General features: G+C 45.1%; 1 protein-coding gene across 1 annotated transcript in view; it reads right to left on the reverse strand.

The window, feature by feature from the left end:
- Positions 1-6,212: 6,212 nt before the first annotated feature.
- The window catches only part of LOC118229555 (protein unc-13 homolog A-like), a 63,478-nt gene continuing 52,655 nt past the window's right edge, over positions 6,213-17,035 (reverse strand). Inside the window, exons 40-44 of the mRNA XM_035421599.1 lie at positions 16,765-16,845; positions 16,435-16,582; positions 12,511-12,603; positions 11,646-11,805; positions 6,213-9,256 (exon numbers count right to left, since the gene is read on the reverse strand). Coding sequence (XP_035277490.1) covers positions 8,965-9,256; positions 11,646-11,805; positions 12,511-12,603; positions 16,435-16,582; positions 16,765-16,845 — 774 coding nt within the window. The 3' untranslated portion in view covers positions 6,213-8,964. The remainder of the gene's footprint in view (positions 9,257-11,645; positions 11,806-12,510; positions 12,604-16,434; positions 16,583-16,764; positions 16,846-17,035) is intronic.

Here is a 17,035-nt window from a genome sequence, read left to right on the forward strand (position 1 = left end):
TATTTTAATCCAAAAGAAATGCGTATTTGACCCAGGTCTGACGTGCTAGTAGAGCAGTGTAAGATGACTCAGAGCTGTGATTTCAAAGCTAGATGTCCGTGTTCCTGCGGCTTTTTATAACCGCTTGCTCCTCCATGCCTAAACCCTTACCGTCTTTCCAACGGTTGCGAGCCGGACGTTCGTTTGAAAAACGAGCGGAGCCTTTTGCGCTGGTCTGCGTTCGCTCTTCAGCTGTAAAACCGTGTCGGCAAAAGGCTCCGTTCTCTTCAACCAGCGACGTTGATCTCGGACAAATGCTACAGAGACAGAGGGTCGCTAACTCCGCAGATGGTTTCATAAAGAGAATTTTCTAACGGTTTACCTTTTATTAAAATTAATCGCAGCAGCCAAATGACTGCATACGTGCTCGTTTGCTGGGGGAGGGGGGTCGAGCCCTTTGGCGGGCTATTCTGTTTGCGGCTCTCCGCCATTTTCAGACTGTTAGCTGACATTACCAAACGCTCACGGCGAACAGAAAGATTCTTAAATGGTGGCGGTTTGCTCGTGTTCATCCTGTTAAAATGCACTCTGCGGTTCTGCACTGAGGCTGAAGAGCCGCGCGGAAGGTTTTCTGGATCTATTTGACCTCTGACCCCCTGTGCTTCCCTTTTTTTTTAGGTCATAGGAGAAGAGACAGGTGCACGTTATTTTAAGCAGTTTTGTTTTACTATAGTTTTTTTTTTTGTAGTTTAAAATAAAAAAAAAATGTGTATTTGAACTGTGAATAGTGGGTCACATCCTGGTAGAGGCCACTTTACGTAGACTCTGTCTGGTCTTCTGTCCAGCCCCAAATTAGGCCACTAAAGGGTCAAAAACGGGGGCGGGAGGGTTAATTCCATAAGTCCATGAAACTGCAAAAAGCACAGCCTTCGTGTTACTGCTTTAGGTTTATTTAAGCTTAATTTTTTTTTGAACGTCAGACACACACACGGGCAGCCAGGCACACGCGCAGGCGGCGGTATTCCATCGCGGGCGTGGCCCCTCCGCAGTCTCCTCTTCGGGACGCTCCGCGCGTCCGGTGCTGACGCGTCCGGGACGCCGGGCCTCGTTTTAATGCTGTGCTCGTTCGTCTGTGTGAGGAACTGGGGTGCACACACGGCTTCAGACCTTCGCGGGGAGCCCAGACGGAGAAGCTGGTCTTCCACCCCTTGTGCGTTAGCCTAGCTGTCAGCCTCCCGCGCGTTAGCCTAGCTTTCAGCCTCCCGCGCGTTAGCCTAGCTTTCAGCCTCCCCCGCGTTAGCCTAGCTTTCAGCCTCCCGCGCGTTAGCCTAGCTTTCCGCCTCCCCCGCGTTAGCCTAGCTTTCAGCCTCCCGCGCGTTAGCCTAGCTTTCAGCCTCCCGCGCGTTAGCCTAGCTTTCAGCCTTCCGCGCGTTAGCCTAGCTTTCAGTCTCCCGCACGTTAGCCTGGCTTTCAGCCTCCCGCGCGTTAGCCTAGCTTTCAGCCTCCCGCGCGTTAGCCTAGCTTTCCGCCTCCCGCGCGTTAGCCTAGCTTTCAGCCTCCCGCGCGTTAGCCTAGCTTTCAGCCTCCCGCGCGTTAGCCTAACTTTCCGGCTCACGGAATTGGCCTGGATTAGACACGGCACCGGGGATGTTTAAATAATCCGGTGTGACTGTTTACTACTTTCTGCCTCTGCATTTTTTTTTTTTTTTTACCTTGTGGGGACTGTGTGTGTGTACGTGTGTGCGTGTGTGAGTTTTTACCGAGTGGAGGGGCCTAATTAATTGATAGATGTGGCCACACACGTGTCCGATCCACCAAGAAAAGCCATGGGGAACAGCAACTACATCTGAAGGGCTTCCAAAGTCCCAAGACTGTCCACACTACATTTCAGGGACCCCACATCTGCACTGTACCCCCCTCCCTGCCCCCTCTGCACTGTACCCCAAACCCCCCCCCCCCCCCCATGCCGGCTTCACACCAATGAAAACAATAATGTCAATAACAGAAAAAAACAGTATGGCAGCTAGTTCACACAGGGCTTCCACACAAGTGTTTATTTGTTTTTTGTTTTTTTTACAAGTTATTTTGTTACGTTTTTGGAAAAAGCTGCATTTTTTGCAGTTTGACTGCATTTAAGTATAATTAAAAAAAAAAAAAAGAACAGTCCCACTACAAGCCATATAAAAATGCGTCCCCTAAAAATCATGACCTGCCCGCCTTCTTCCTTGGGTGCGTTTCGGTTCGTGAACGATGGTCAGCGTTCCTCTCGAAAAGCCGCGATGCCTGTCCTGTCTTTCCAGTGCATAGCGCTTAGCGGCTGCACTGTTGTGAGAGAGAGAGAGAGAGAGAAAGTGAACAAAGTCTTTTTCTGGAAATAGCCAGGCCTCAAGGTTTTTAATGATTTTTTTCTCTTCTCCCAGCATTAGCTGTGTGCCACGTTGTCCTCGACATGTTCGTTTTGTTTTCAGGACGGTTTTTTTTCGCGGTTTGTGTCTGTTGTGGTGTTGTGTGTGTGTCCGGTTGTGCTTCTGATTTTGCGTGTGTGTTTGTTTTAAAAACACCGCTAGGGAGGAGAAGATGCAGGGGACGTGATGTGCTTGGGAGTCTTCGCTCCGTGACTTTCTCTCCGCTGCACAGCTTCCCTCCCCCCACCCCCCCTTCATGAAGGAGGGGGAGAAATGAACAATAATACAAGAAGTTTTATTTTTCTTGCTTGTGCATTTATTGTGCTTTTTAAGCACCGAATCCCCTGTGAAATTTTTATTTGAGCCTGTGGAGTTTTAAGGCTCTGAGGAATGGGAGGGGGGGGGGGGTGCAGTAGGACACTAAACACAGAATTTCCACTGTGTCCTGTTCCTTGCAGAGGATCAAAGTGTTACTAGACATGTTCTGACTTGTTTTTTTTTTTTTTTTTTTACTATACTGGGTTGCGAATGAATGCCTTCCCTGTGCAAGCCACCACCCTCTTTCCCTGCAGACTCCTCCCCCCTTCCCCTTGTCTCAGCATTGACATTGCATTCTGGGAGCTGTAGTTCCAGCAGTTAAACTCAATGCTCTGTTTGGTAAATGTGTCAATTGAGCAAAAAGGTACTTACGAAGGTGTGTCTGGGTGGGTGGGGTGGGGGGGGGGGGGGGACCTAGGAGGGCTTTTTAATTATTTTTCTAATGTATGCCAGCAGAAATTGTAAAGGTACGAATATCAATTTATATCTTACCCCCTTGCCCCCCCCCCACCCCAAAGGTGTGAAAACAGGGTTTTTCAAGGAAAGGTTAGACGGGCGATTGTGGGAGGGGGACGGGCGTGGTGGAGCGGGGCGAAGCCTTGGCTTTGCGATGACTCGCCTGAATCTCACCTGTCTCCTCTTGCTTTAAGTATTTTTATGCACAACCAAAAGGTTCCGCTATAAAGCTTCAGTCCTAACCTGACTGTAAATACCCCCCCCCCTCCCCCCCCCCGAAATGCAATCATCTGAATTTTGTGTTCGTACACAAGAATGATGAGGAGAAAAAAGTGTATTTGAAAATAATTTGTAAGTTCACAATCTGCATGTCTTGAAGCCATCAGGCAGTAGCTTAATTTTTTTTTTTTTTTTTTTTACTTTTCGTATTTAAAAAAAAAAAAAAAAAAACCCTTTTTATTTGCTTTCCTGAATATCCCAGACTATAATGTGACCCCTTTTGTTACTCCATTTTATTTTAAGCTTTTTGTTTATTTTCTGTGTATAACATGTAGGCAATTTATAACTGAAAATAAGAAAACTTTATTGAAGAAATTTTAAAATATATTTTATTTGAAAGTTTATGGACCTTTTAACCTTTGGGCAGAATAATTATATATATAAACACGTATATAATTTGGACTGACTTGATGGTTATGAGAAAATGTATCAAGAGATTCTTTTTTATTTTTTACGCTTCTTTAATAAAAATTTTGTTTTCCTTTTTTTTTTACTGGAAAATTAACTCCTGTGTCTGTTTTTTCTTGCATGTGTTTTATGTGCGGAGTTCATATATATATATATACACACACACAAATCAAAGCCAGTTTGTGCATTCTGGGCATTTCTGTTACTTGAAACATTTATCTTGGAGAATTTGACCCATTTTTGTTGTTGTAGTGTGTACAAAATCAAAGAGGCTAGGACGTGTTTTAAGTCTTGTACAAATGGATATATTATATGCATATCTTTTGCAGATGTATGAACTAAAAAGCAAAAGGTAATGAATGCTTTTCCGCCCCCCCCCCCCCCACTTCCATAAGCAATGTAGCGCATTAGCTTTGCACCTTAGCCGTTAGCACATTAGCTTTGCGTATTAGCCGTTAGTGCATTAGCTTTGCACATTAGCCGTTAGTGCATTAGCTTTGCACATTAGCCGTTAGTGCATTAGCTTTGCACATTAGCCGTTAGTGCATTAGCTTTGCGTATTAGCCGTTAGTGCATTAGCTTTGCACATTAGCCATTAGCGCATTAGCTTTGCACATTAGCCGTTAGTGCATTAGCTTTGCACATTAGCCGTTAGTGCATTAGCTTTGCGCATTAGCCATTAACCATAAAATGCAATCAGTGGCTGCTCAGTGCAGTAGCAGCAGCTGTGTTATGTGGCTCTGCGGGGGGGGGGGGGGGGGGACGGTGTATGATATGGAATCTTTAATGCCTTTGTAATGAACGGATGGACATTTTTATTTCCCCCCAAAGACTCACTGCTCGTTTCCGGAAGCTTTGGGGGTGGAGAGGGTGGAGCTTATTTCAGAGGGAGCTGATTAGGGAGCTGTTGGTGGAGGTGAGCAAAGATTGTTTATAATCACCAAGATACTCAACTCCCTTTTCTTCCCTGCCTCGTGACAGCAGGTGTTCCTAGGGTTGGCGTCAGGCGTTTTTGGTGCTGTGTTACAGTGCAGAGTGTTTTCCTTGCTCGTGCCGTCTGTCAGATTTGGGAAATGCTGCTGGTCATCATCTCCCCAATGCGCTGTTGCCTCTCTGCGGCCGTCATGCTTCCCAAATTCATCAACCGATGCAGTGCCTTCTGAACAGTTTGAGGTCAACAGTGGCAGGATCAGGTGGAAAATGGTCCAATAGCAGTTCTATGTGAGCACTTTCGGGTTGTGGATGGATGGTTGCTGAGCCATAAATCGCTGTACATAATTGCGGGCACAGTCTAATATGGAATAACATGTTGTACCAGTTTGAAAGAAACATGCTGGGAACTTAGTCAGCTAATTAATAAGGGGCCAGAATCCATTAATATGTGACAGTTTTGTCTGGTGAGGAATCAATCAAGGGCTTTAAGCCGTGATAATGGTAGGCTAATGAAAGTTTAAATTAATTAAGTTTAATTAAGGATTGATGATAAATTATCCAGCCGTCACTGAGCACCACCTGCGGTGTCAGACTCTTTGTGTTAAAAACGTATGGATTTGTGTAAAAACACTTCTAAGTGTTTAGTGGACCATCACGGATGGTGGCAAATTCGGCTGATTGTATGTTGAATTCATGGCGGTTATACTGCAATATAATATTGTTATATTCGCCTGTTTATTACAACGTGATTTTTAAAAATTAGTTTTTAGTTTTGTTGCATTTGCATTCATAAAATTGCAGATGTGTTTTATAAGATGAGTTCTATAAGGTGAGTTCTGTAAGATGAGTTGTATAAGGTGAGTTCTATAAGATGAGTTCTACCACATTTGAGTGCTTTTCTGTGGGAACAATGGTAGAAGACACACGTTCATATTATAGTGAATGAATGCAAGGTTTTATTTATTTTTTTTAGTTTCTATACATTGCTTGTTATTTTTAATTTCACAGTCTCTTATTTTGGATTGCTGGTAACGTAACGTTTTATCAGCATTAATGTTCCACAGGCTATTATCTTTGTCTGCCACAGGGGGGCGGTAAAGCACAGCTGTACAGACACAGCGGGTGATTATGAAATGGGCTCTTCTTATTGTATTATAATTTTAGTCCTTTCCTAGATTTAAGATACTAGATGCGTTAAAAAATACAAATTTAACTCCTTTTTAAACTGTAATAAGCTGATAGGAAGCCAAATTTGTGGTGAGAGGTGAAGCACTTTAAAATTAGCCAGAAATGTCCCGTCAGCCCTTTTGCAAAAATTCCATTCGATTAAACTTTATTCATCCCCGAGGGACACAATGGAGAGCGTGGAACTCTTTGGTCGGGATCAGTTCAATCATTCAAAATGGCTAATGAAAAGACAATAGCAATATAATATATATCTATATATTCTTTATTTTCGAAGCAGAACCACAGCGATGCTGCAGTCTTCATTCCCAATCCCCAGTAAGGTCAATCATATGGATTAAAAAAAAAAAATTATAAACACTGTCAGTATAAAAAAAAAATACTTTCTCTCATGCTAGTTTTTCGAACACACGTACAACGTTGGTGTTATTTATATATTCACAAGCATTTGAAAAAATAGGTAGAATTAGGCAAATATTGAAACAAACAAACGCAAAAAAACTAGAGTGAAAAAAATAACAATACAGGACAACTGGCAAGTGACATCACGTGCTGACACAGGACAGCGTTTCCCATCATGCACTTCTTTGTATTTACAGAGTGGGTGTCGCTGTGTTTGGGTGTGGGGGGGATGAGTCTGCATGCATGCATGCACCGGTCTTTAAAAAAAAAATTTTTTTTTGGGCCGCTTTTGTGCTTCCGTGTTTTTTTTGTACGTTTTCGCGTGTGTGTTGCGTGCGCGTGCACGTGCATGTGTGTCTAACGGCGAGGCTGAGTGGAGTAACGGAGGTCATTGACCTCATTTCAGTTTCAATGCTTTGGGGATCTTGCATGTCGGGTTGTTCTGGCCACAGTCTTTTCGCACCCGTTGCCTGTACACGCACAGTAACATTCAGGACTTGGTCAGTGTTGGGTTTGTATCTTTTCTTTGCTCCTCTGCAGCTGAAAAGCAGGATGCTCACCTGTCCTACAGGTACTCTTTACCTACCCGTGTCTTGGGCACACCACCAGCCTGCAGTCACATGACCTGGCTGAAATCTTTTTAATTAATTTTTTTTGCGATGATTTATTGATAAACTTCACACCACTAAACATTTCAGGAAGGTGTTCTTAAATTTTCACACACACACAGCCTTGTGTTCTTCTTGTTTCAAAAACAGTGAAGCAAACAAGGTGAGCTCAGGCCTTGGTGTGAATGTCTGCGAACTGCCAAGCGATTGGTCCTCTTCCCTTTTCTCTCTTTCTCTTTCTCTCTCTCCATCTCGCTGTTCTGTCTCTCAGAGAGAAGCATGCAAACAGTTCTCCAGTCCTTTCATTGAATTGTCCGCATGGCACTCTCACTGTGCTGTGATTGGTCAAGGGTGTCCACAGCTACAGTTCCCCTATTTGCCCAGCAGGGGGAGACAAGGAGCATTCCTTGTGCTTTCTCAGGAGGAGAGAGAAGTGGGGAGAAATGGAGATTGGCATCTTCTCTCAGTCCAGTTCACTGGCTCCTTTTCAGTTCATTTCTAGAGACAGTCTCTTTGAACACTTGGATTAAGTCAGCATTCAAAGAGCACATCCCCCTAGGAAGGCCAATATTTTACACCCCCCTCCCCCCTCCCTCCTCCCTCCCTTTCCCCACACCACACACCCCAAAACACGTCTACTGCAATGGGTCAGCCCCACGAAAACAGAAGGACTGCATGGCTTGCAGTGGAATGTGTTTAAAAACAAGCGTAAGTCCTCCACAAAGATCCTTTCCTCCTAATAAAAAGACACTTTGGCAATTCTCAAAATAACTATCTATCTATCTGTCTATCTATATTCCTACCTAGCTAGCTAGCTAACTGACTCGGTGGACATTCGACGCGATGGACATTCTTCTCGCCCTGCGGAGCGCACAAGCGGACGTGAACGCGGAAACACGGCCGCCCAGATGGCGGTTTCATAGCGGCGGGCGCGGGCGCGGGCGCGGTCACAGTCGAGGGCGGGGCTAAGTTCTTCACAGTGCTCGGAGGGCGGGGCATCGTCATGCAGAGGACGCTGTGCACAGGTGGGCACGAGGGCGGCGGACGCTCAGGGGCAAGGTCTTAAGTTGAGATTCGAGAGCTGAGACGCTCAGCGCCGCCGGCGAGGAGCCGAGGGGCCTAGGACCCAGCGGCACGGCCCGACTCCAACCCGCCCCCCCCCCCCCCCGGGCCCCCCGGGGGGACCTGGCGGGCTCTGCTGGTTTCCGCGGTTACTCGGCCCCCCTGTCGGGCCGAGTCCAGCAGGTGCGATCTACAGAGCGGGCGAAACCCCCTGTAAACGTTCCGATGAGGAACGCCCATCGGAGGGAATTTGGGGTCTGAGCTGATCGGGCACATTTGGGCGGTGGAAGAAATCCCACCCACATTCCAGCGCTTTCCAAAACCTGCTTATTCACTGACTCACCCCTCAGTGTTTCATTTCTTTTCTTTTTTTTGGGGGGGGGGGGTTATTTTCAGGTGACACCCCCCCCCCCCCATGCTTGTTGAGCGGTGGGAAAGGAAGGCAGCTGTAAGGAAATCAACTCACATACAGTTCGTGGGCGGGGGGGGGGGGTGGGGGGGGGGGTTGTTAAAAAGCTCGAGACGTTTGCCACATAGAGAGGGGTCTTCGCAGGCAGGAGGAGAGGAAAGAAGAAGAGGAGGACAGAAAGAGTGGCAGGTAAAAAGGGGGGGGATGGAGGACAGAGGAGTACAGGGGGGAGGGGGGGCTCTTAGGAGGAGGCTGAACGAACATCGTCCATCAGAGAGGCAGTGCGGTACCATTCTCTACGTTTCACAGCTGTGTGTCAGTGTGTGTGTGTGTGTGTGTGTGTGTGTGTGTGTTGGTCAGCTGAGAGCATGCGCAGGTGTGTGTGCTGTGTGTGTGTGTGTGTGTGTCTTACGTGTGCCCAGAGGTGAAATTAATACTGTGCAAAAGAGGGAGCTGTGGGCTTTCTCTCTCTGTCTCTCTCTTCCTCCCTCCCTCCCTCCCTCGTCATCCCCGCCCCCTCTTAGCTCCCCCTGCCCTCCTCCGGGGAGCGCTGGTCGGACTTGAGCTTGACGAACTCCTTGGCGACCTCGTCGTTGTTGCGCTGGGACAGGATGCGCAGGACGGTCAGGCCCGTCTCGTCCATGTGGACCCGCTTGCCCAGCGGGAGCCAGCAGGCCACGCTGCCGCGGGACGCCATGTCCTTCAGCTGCATGACCGCCATGCCCACCGTGCGGTCCTCCCGCGCGAAGCAGTAGTCCTTCACGCACACCTGCAGCTCGTAGCTCTCCGGCCCCGCCTCGCTGCTCAGCGTGCTGCACGGGGGACACGGGAAAGGGGAGGAGTTAGACCTACCTGGGTCATTCTAATTTCATCTATGATGTCACAATCATAATCACAGGCATGCATAACTCGGGGAAAGGGGAGGACTTAATCCCTCCTGGGTCATTCTAATTTCATCTATGATGTCATAATCATAATCACAGACGTGCTGAACGCCTTTCGAGGTTCGAGATATTGTCACAAATATGCGATCGGAATGTGCTAAGCATTTTTCATCATAAACTTCTAAAAAAACATTAATATTCTATTATTTCATCTTGGTTGTTGAATAAACATGATTTCCTATCCATACAAATCAAAACTGGAAATATTATAAATTATAGCATTATTTTCAGTGTTTGGAAATAAGACTATATAGTCTTATGTATTTTGCAGTTTTCCACTGAAATACATTTTTCATTTCAAATTAAAAAAAAAAAAAAACATTCAAATTATTTTATTTCATCGTAGTTGCTGAATAAACCTTATTTCCTATCCATACAATTCAAAACTGGACATATTAAAAATGGTAGCATTATTTTCACTTTTTGGACACATGACTATAGTCTTATGTATTTAGCAGTTTTCCGAAATTCAAAGATATTTTTCATCATAAATTTCTATAAAAACATTTGGATTCTTCGATTTCACCGTGGTTGTTGAATAAAGATTATTTCCTATCCAGACGAATCAAAACTGGACATATTAAAAATGCTAACATTATTTTCAGTGTTTGGACATAAGACTATAGTCTTATGTATTTTGCAGTTTTCCGAAATTCAAAGATATTTTTTATCATAAATTTCTATAAAAACATTAGGATTCTTTTATTTCACTGTGGTTGTTGAATAAACATGATTTTCTATCCATACAAATCAAAAGTGAACATATTAAAAATTATAGCATTATTTTCACTTTTTGAACATAAGACTATATATAGTCTTATGTATTTTGCAGTTTTCCACAGAAATACATTTCTCATCGTAAATTTCTAAAAACAGCATTAATATTATTTTATTTCATCATGGTTGTTGAATGAACATTATTTCCTATCCATGCAAATATAAACTGGACATATTAAAAATTATAGCATTATTTTCAGTTATTGGACATAAGACTATAGTCTTATGTATTTAGGAATTTTCCACAAAAATACATTTTTCATCTTAAATTAAAAAAAAAACAAAAAAAAAACCAAACAAAATATTATTCTATTTCATTGTGGTTGTTGAATAAACACGATTTCCTATCCATACATGTCAGAACCGGACATATTAAAAATTATAGCATTATTTTCAGTTTTTGGACACAAGACTATAGTCTTATGTATTTTGCATTTTTCCACAGAAATACATTTTTCATCTTAAATTTTCATAAAAATATTAATATTCTTTTATTTCACCATGGTTGTTGAATAAACATAATTTCATATCCATACAAATCAAAAATGGACATATTAAAACTTATACCATTATTTTCAGTTTTTGGACATAAGACTATAGTCTTATGTATTTTGCATTTTTCCACTGGAATACATTTTTCATTGCAAATTTCTTAAAAAAAACATTAAAATTATTTTATTTCACCGTAGTTGTTGAATAAACAATATATCCTATGCATACAAATCAAACCTGGAGATCAAACCTAAGAATTATAGCATTATTTTCAGTGTTTGGACATAAGACTATAGTCTTATGTATTTAGGAATTTTCCACAAAAATACATTTTTCATCTTAAATTTTCATAAAAAAAAATATATATATTATTCTATTTCATTGTGGTTGTTGAATAAACATGATTTCCTATCCATACATGTCAGAACCAGACATATTAAAAATTATAGCATTATTTTCAGTTTTTGGACATAAGACTATAGTCTTATGTATTTAGCAGTTTTCCACAGAAATACATTTTTCATCTTAAATTTTCATAAAAATATTAATATTCTTTTATTTCACCATGGTTGTTGAATAAACATAATTTCCTATCCATACAAATCAAAACTGGACATATTAAAAATTATAGCATTATTTTCTGTGTTTGGACATAAGACTATAGTCTTATGTATTTAGCAAATTTCTATTCGAAGACATTTTTCATCATAAATTTCTATAAAAGCATTTGGATTCTTTGATTTCACTGTTGAATAAAGATTATTTCCTATCCATACGAATCAAAACTGAACATATTAAAAATTACAGCATTATTTTCAGTTTTCGGACACTTTACAGTTTTCCACTCAAGTACATTTTTCATCATTAATGAAAAATGCTTCCTTGAAAATACTGATATTAATTTATTTCACTGTGTTTGTATAATCAACACATTTCTTATCCTGCCGAGTGAATAATTGATGTTTTTTTTGGGGGGGGGGGCACTCACAACGTGAAGGTCTCGCTGAACTTGGGCGCCCAGCTGTTGTTCTTCGACTTGGTGGCGAACTTCCGCTTCCTGTCGCTGAGGTTGGGGCCGATGATGTACACCTCCACGAAGGGGCGGAATATTCCGGAGGTCTGCCACTGCAGGTCGTTAGCGGCAACCACTGGAGGCAGAAAGAGGGAAGGGGGAGGTCGAGTGGGGGAAGGGGAGGCGGGGGAGGTGGAGGGGGGGAAGGGGCGGGGGGTGGAGGAGGGGGGGGGCGGGGGCGGTTACCTTTATTGCCTTCAAGGCAGAGGTTCTAATCCTGGTCCAACAGATTTCTATTTAATGTTGGTTTTTAATTACTGGTTATTTTTTATTCATTATATAAACGTGACCTCATAAACCGATGAGCTGAGGTTATTTTTTATTCATTATATAAACGTGACCTCATAAACCGATGAGCTGAGTTACTTCACCACATAAAATGGTTGATTATGATAGCTGAAAAAAAATCAACCCACTTGATGAAATACATGTTTATTGTGGTAGTATTGTACAGCAAAAGCATTCATTTTCAATTCATTTTCATAAGCTTTATGTAAAACATTGTTACAGTTCTGACCTGCTCGGTAACACGTGTACTCCTATCTGGCATTATACTACATTTCCCATCATCCATTTCACCAATGTTAACAGAGAAAGATTTTGCAATGCACCTTCAGAACAGACTCACCTTCAGAGCACACTCACCTTTAGAATGCACTCACCTTTAGAACACACTGACCTTTAGAACACACCCACTTTTAGAACACACTCACCTGTAGAACACACTCATCTTTAGAACACACTCACCTTTAGAACGCACTCACCTATAGAACACACTCACCTTTCACCGTGACCTTGTGCTCTCCAGTGTTGGGGTGAGTGAAGATCTCCACGTGGATGGACACCTCCCCCACCGCGTCGTCCACCCCGGAACCTGACAGGTTAAAGGTCAAGGGTCAGAGGCAGGGTTCCCCTGGACCTCTCACGCAGGGTTAATGAAACGCGGTTGAGACAGATCCGCCACGCACTGAACCGAAAGCAAACGCTCCATCAGGTTCGGGGGTTAAAATCCACCGCAATACAGCTCTCAGCAAACAAAACACCCCCCCGAAAAAAGCACAGGAAACATGCCTCATAATGACGATTCTTCAAAAAGGGATTAGTTTCAATTAATTTTCTGAAGGGAATACGTTTTAATTAACTACACCCGCCAACCGCCCCCGCCCCAAATGGAGTTGCGTAGTTCCGGTTTGGTAGTAGCGATGCGTGCACTTAGCGCAAGCTGTCCCAACCATGCTTCATAAAACCCTGCTCTCTGTCTCACACAGCACTCCTTATCTTCCCTACCATGCACCGCTCCACAGCGGACTGACGCATGCTGAAATGCGCCAGGTCGGACGCATTTCTCAGTTCTACCGCCCCCCTCCCCACAGGGATGCAGGTTCGCCCCCTCCCCACGCTGTCCTTCATCATACTGGCTGAGGATGAGGATGGCGGTTTTAGGAAATGGGCATTTTTGGGTGCACATGCGGGGGAGCTCCACCAGGGGGCTCCCCACTCACACAGTGGCTCCGTTTGTCAGGGCAAGGGGCTGGCAGGCAGGTGCATGTCTCAGTAAGAGAGGGGGTGGGGTTCCCCCTCAGGGCGGCGAAAAACAGCGGGACAGAATGGGGTCTTCCCAACTCTTCATCTCCTGACTGATAAAAACCTAAAAAAGCTGTAAGTGCAGATATGATTCTGTACTAAGCAGCAGGGTTATGAATGAGTGACATTCTCCCCATGCACTGCCCCCCCCCCTCCAACCCAAGGCTAATTAACCAAAAAGTCTAATTGTTGCAATGGCACAGGACCCCAGTGCCAGCCGGAGAGGGGTGTCCCATCAACGTGCCGGAACTAAAAGCACAGAAGTCCCGTAAGTTGATGGCAATTTCTAACAAAACAGGCTGTTGCCAGACAGAATATGCGAGGGGGGGTGGGGGTGGGGGGTGACTCACGGGGGGGGGGGGGGGGGGGCTTCCGGCACATTCAAGCCAAATGCCGACAGGCCAGGGTCAATAAATCCCGTTTCCTCTGCACTTTAATTAAGAGGATGGAATGAGTAACTGCACAGATGTTATAGGGCAACCAGATGGTCAGCTCCTGAGTAGCCAGTGATCCAGAACACCATCGTTTTCAGTTTACCAGTAGTGATTGTGACATCAGCGTTAGAATGTTCCGTAGACATTCTGATCACATATCAGGTGACCTTAAAGGGTCGAATGCAGGAGGCTCCAGCCAGTAAGCAGGGGTTCCTGGAGCTACATCACAGCACAGATCATCCACCGCCACAGCCTGGCACCTGCTCAATATTAAGACTGCAGAGTGGGATATCTGGTGGGTGTACAGCGTCAGCAGTAATCCTGACAGGACTGGCACCAGGAAAAGGGGACTGGAAACCTCGAGCGTGTGGGCAAAGACCCTTAAAGTGAAAGAGATGTATCGCACAGGATTTGTCATTCCACCAGAGCAATCTCGCAGACTGAATCTGCACTGATCTGGTTACTCAGCGTGATCTTTACTTCCCACTTAAGAGGGAAGGGAGTAAGCACTGTGAGTCAGTCCAGAAGGGGGTGTGGGAGGGAATTGGGGGGGGGGGGGGTAGGAGCAGGCTTGGAACGGAAAGCCCTTCCAGACAAACGGAGCCGACTGCCAACAGCATCGCTTCAACTTCCATAAACTCCAGGCAAGAAAACAAACAGTTTCCTCCAAGAGCTTCCAATGGAGAATAGCACACAGAGACTTCCCATAAGTACAGACACACACACACAGACAAACACACACACCCGCACACACACAGGCAAACACCCGCACACACACACACACACACCCAAAGGCAAACACCCGCACACACACACACACACACACACGCAAACAAAAGCACAGCCATCCCAACACACACTCTCACACAGACAGACAGCTACACACCATCCCACGCCCCTAAGTCTCTGTGCGCTCCACTGGTCAGGGTTAGGGGTTAGTGTAGGTACAGCAGGGCACTTCACTGCGGGGTGAGAGTGCAGACCCGTGTGCATGCTAGTTTCTGGAGGCCCGAACATACCCTTCTCTGGGTACACATCCTCGCTATGGGTGTACCTCACCCCCTTCCCTCCATGAACTGAGCAGGGAGAGAGGGGGGGACGAAGGGAGGGAGAGAGAGGGAAAGAGAGGAAACACACAGAAGACATAAGCCGGCACAGACACAGAGAGAAAAAGCGAGAGAGAGAGAGAGAAGCAGAGGAGCAGCCTGCTGGATTCAAAAGGCTTTAGTACAGGTGGACAGACAGCCACAGACACAGACACTGTGACAAAACAAGATACACCTATCCGCTCTCAGCTAAGGTAGAGCTATAGTTAGCCACTCATAGCTATTGTAAAGCCTAGCTATAGTTAGCCACTCACAGCTATAGTAGAGCTTAGCAACAGTTAGCCACTTTCAGCAACAGTAGAACTCAGCTACAGTTAGCCACTTTCAGCTACAGTAGAGCTTAGCAACAGTTAGCCACTTTCAGCTACGTTAGACCTTAGCTACAATTAGGCAACCTTACGTGCGAATGAGGGCCTTCTGTACTCAAAATGGAGGTATTGCTCAATAGTAAGACAGTTAGCAACTAGCTTAGATACAAATAATACAGGGTGACAAAAATATTCATGTTTATATGGGCGAGACTTCCAAAATCGCAGGGTTAGTTTTCACCTCTATACAAATGCATTTTAATGATGTGGCCCACAGCCAAAATCCACTTTTTTGTTCTTCTGAACAGTAGGTGAGAAATTAAAGACACGTAGCATTAATGAAAATGAGGGGGCTACTCTGGTTCTGTAGCTCTGTGTGGCTGTACAAGGCAGGGTTACAGGCACTGGGTTCAGATGCCACACCCTGAGTCTCGGTGACTAGCCTAACAGTCTCCCCAACTGGTTTGGACTAGACGACCTTTGACCCCCGCCTCTGCTGGGCTAATTTCGGCTCGGTGTGCGATGGCCTTAGGCCTTTAACGAAACAGACAGAAACAGATTCTCTACTGAAAGACAAACAGCAGTAACAATCAATAACAGGAAGATGGCGATGATGAATTTGCCTAAATCTGGCAACCCTATGTGTCATGCAAAACTTGCATATGTCCAGTTTATTTTCATCCCACATTTTAAAGTACACATTATGTATGTATGTATGTATGTAGGAACATATGTATGTATGTATGTATGTATGTATGTAGGTACATATGTATGTATGCATGTATGTATGTATGTAGGTACATATGTATGTATGTAGGTAAATATGTATTGCTTAAATGTAAAACAGAAACAGGGAGAGGATCTTGGATTCCAAGAGGAGGGAGAGAACTATCATGGAATACTAGACATTAAACAACGGAAGCTACATGGTGAAAAGAAAAAGATGGACAGAAGGGAAGGATTGATGAGAGAGGCGGGAGAGAGAAAGAGAAAAGAATGAACGACAGAGCTGATGGAAGAGAGGGAGTGTGAAAGGAGAGGACTGACGAGGAAAAAGACAGGAGGGAGTAATAAAGAGAGACTGATAAACAGAGAGCATGAGAAGACTGATCGAAGAAAGAGGAGAGGAAAGGAGAACGATAAACAGAGAGTATTGATGCGAGACAGAGAGAGAGAGAGAGAGAGAGAGGGAAGTACAGTGAGGTGCACAGGAAGCGAAGACGAAGACAGAGTGGCGGCTGAGCGGTGCGGGGGGGGGGGGGGCGGGGCTTACCCTGGGCGTTCTGTGATTGGATGAACTTCTTGATGAGCTTGTCCGTGGCCTGGGTGTAGAGGGACAGGGCGTAGCGCAGGGACTGCAGGTCCGGGCTCTTCTCCAGGAAGGCCTTCTTCAGCCCCACCCCGCCCGCGTGGAAGTATTGCTGCGCCGCAGACAGGATATGACATCACGGTCAGTCACCAGAGCAGGGCTGCCCAGTCCTGGCGATCTGCCGTCCTACAGGTTTAACTCCGGTGACATCACGGTTGGTCACCAGAGCAGCCCCAGACCGAGCCCCAGCTGACCGAGGAAGACAGGAAGTGATGCGCAGGAAGTGATGCGTACCTTGATGGTGTCCAGCGCCAGCTCCACCACGGCGCACTGTTTGGGCGTCAGAGCCTTGGCCTCCTCTCGAACCATGTGCTCCTGAAAGGGAGGTACAGAGACGGAGTTTCCTCAGCGAAAGACTCGTGAGAAAAAAGACCAGTCTTCACTCACACAACTGTGGGAACTCGGAGGATGAAAAAAAAATGCAGAGGCAACAAATGTCTTCAACTACTAGCTTATATTTAACCCTTTAAGGTGTAAGGTGACAAATAAAAAATAAATGGCTGGG

Source organism: Anguilla anguilla, chromosome 6 (genome assembly GCF_013347855.1).
Source record: "Anguilla anguilla isolate fAngAng1 chromosome 6, fAngAng1.pri, whole genome shotgun sequence".
In the NCBI taxonomy this organism is placed as follows: Eukaryota; Metazoa; Chordata; class Actinopteri; order Anguilliformes; family Anguillidae; genus Anguilla; species Anguilla anguilla.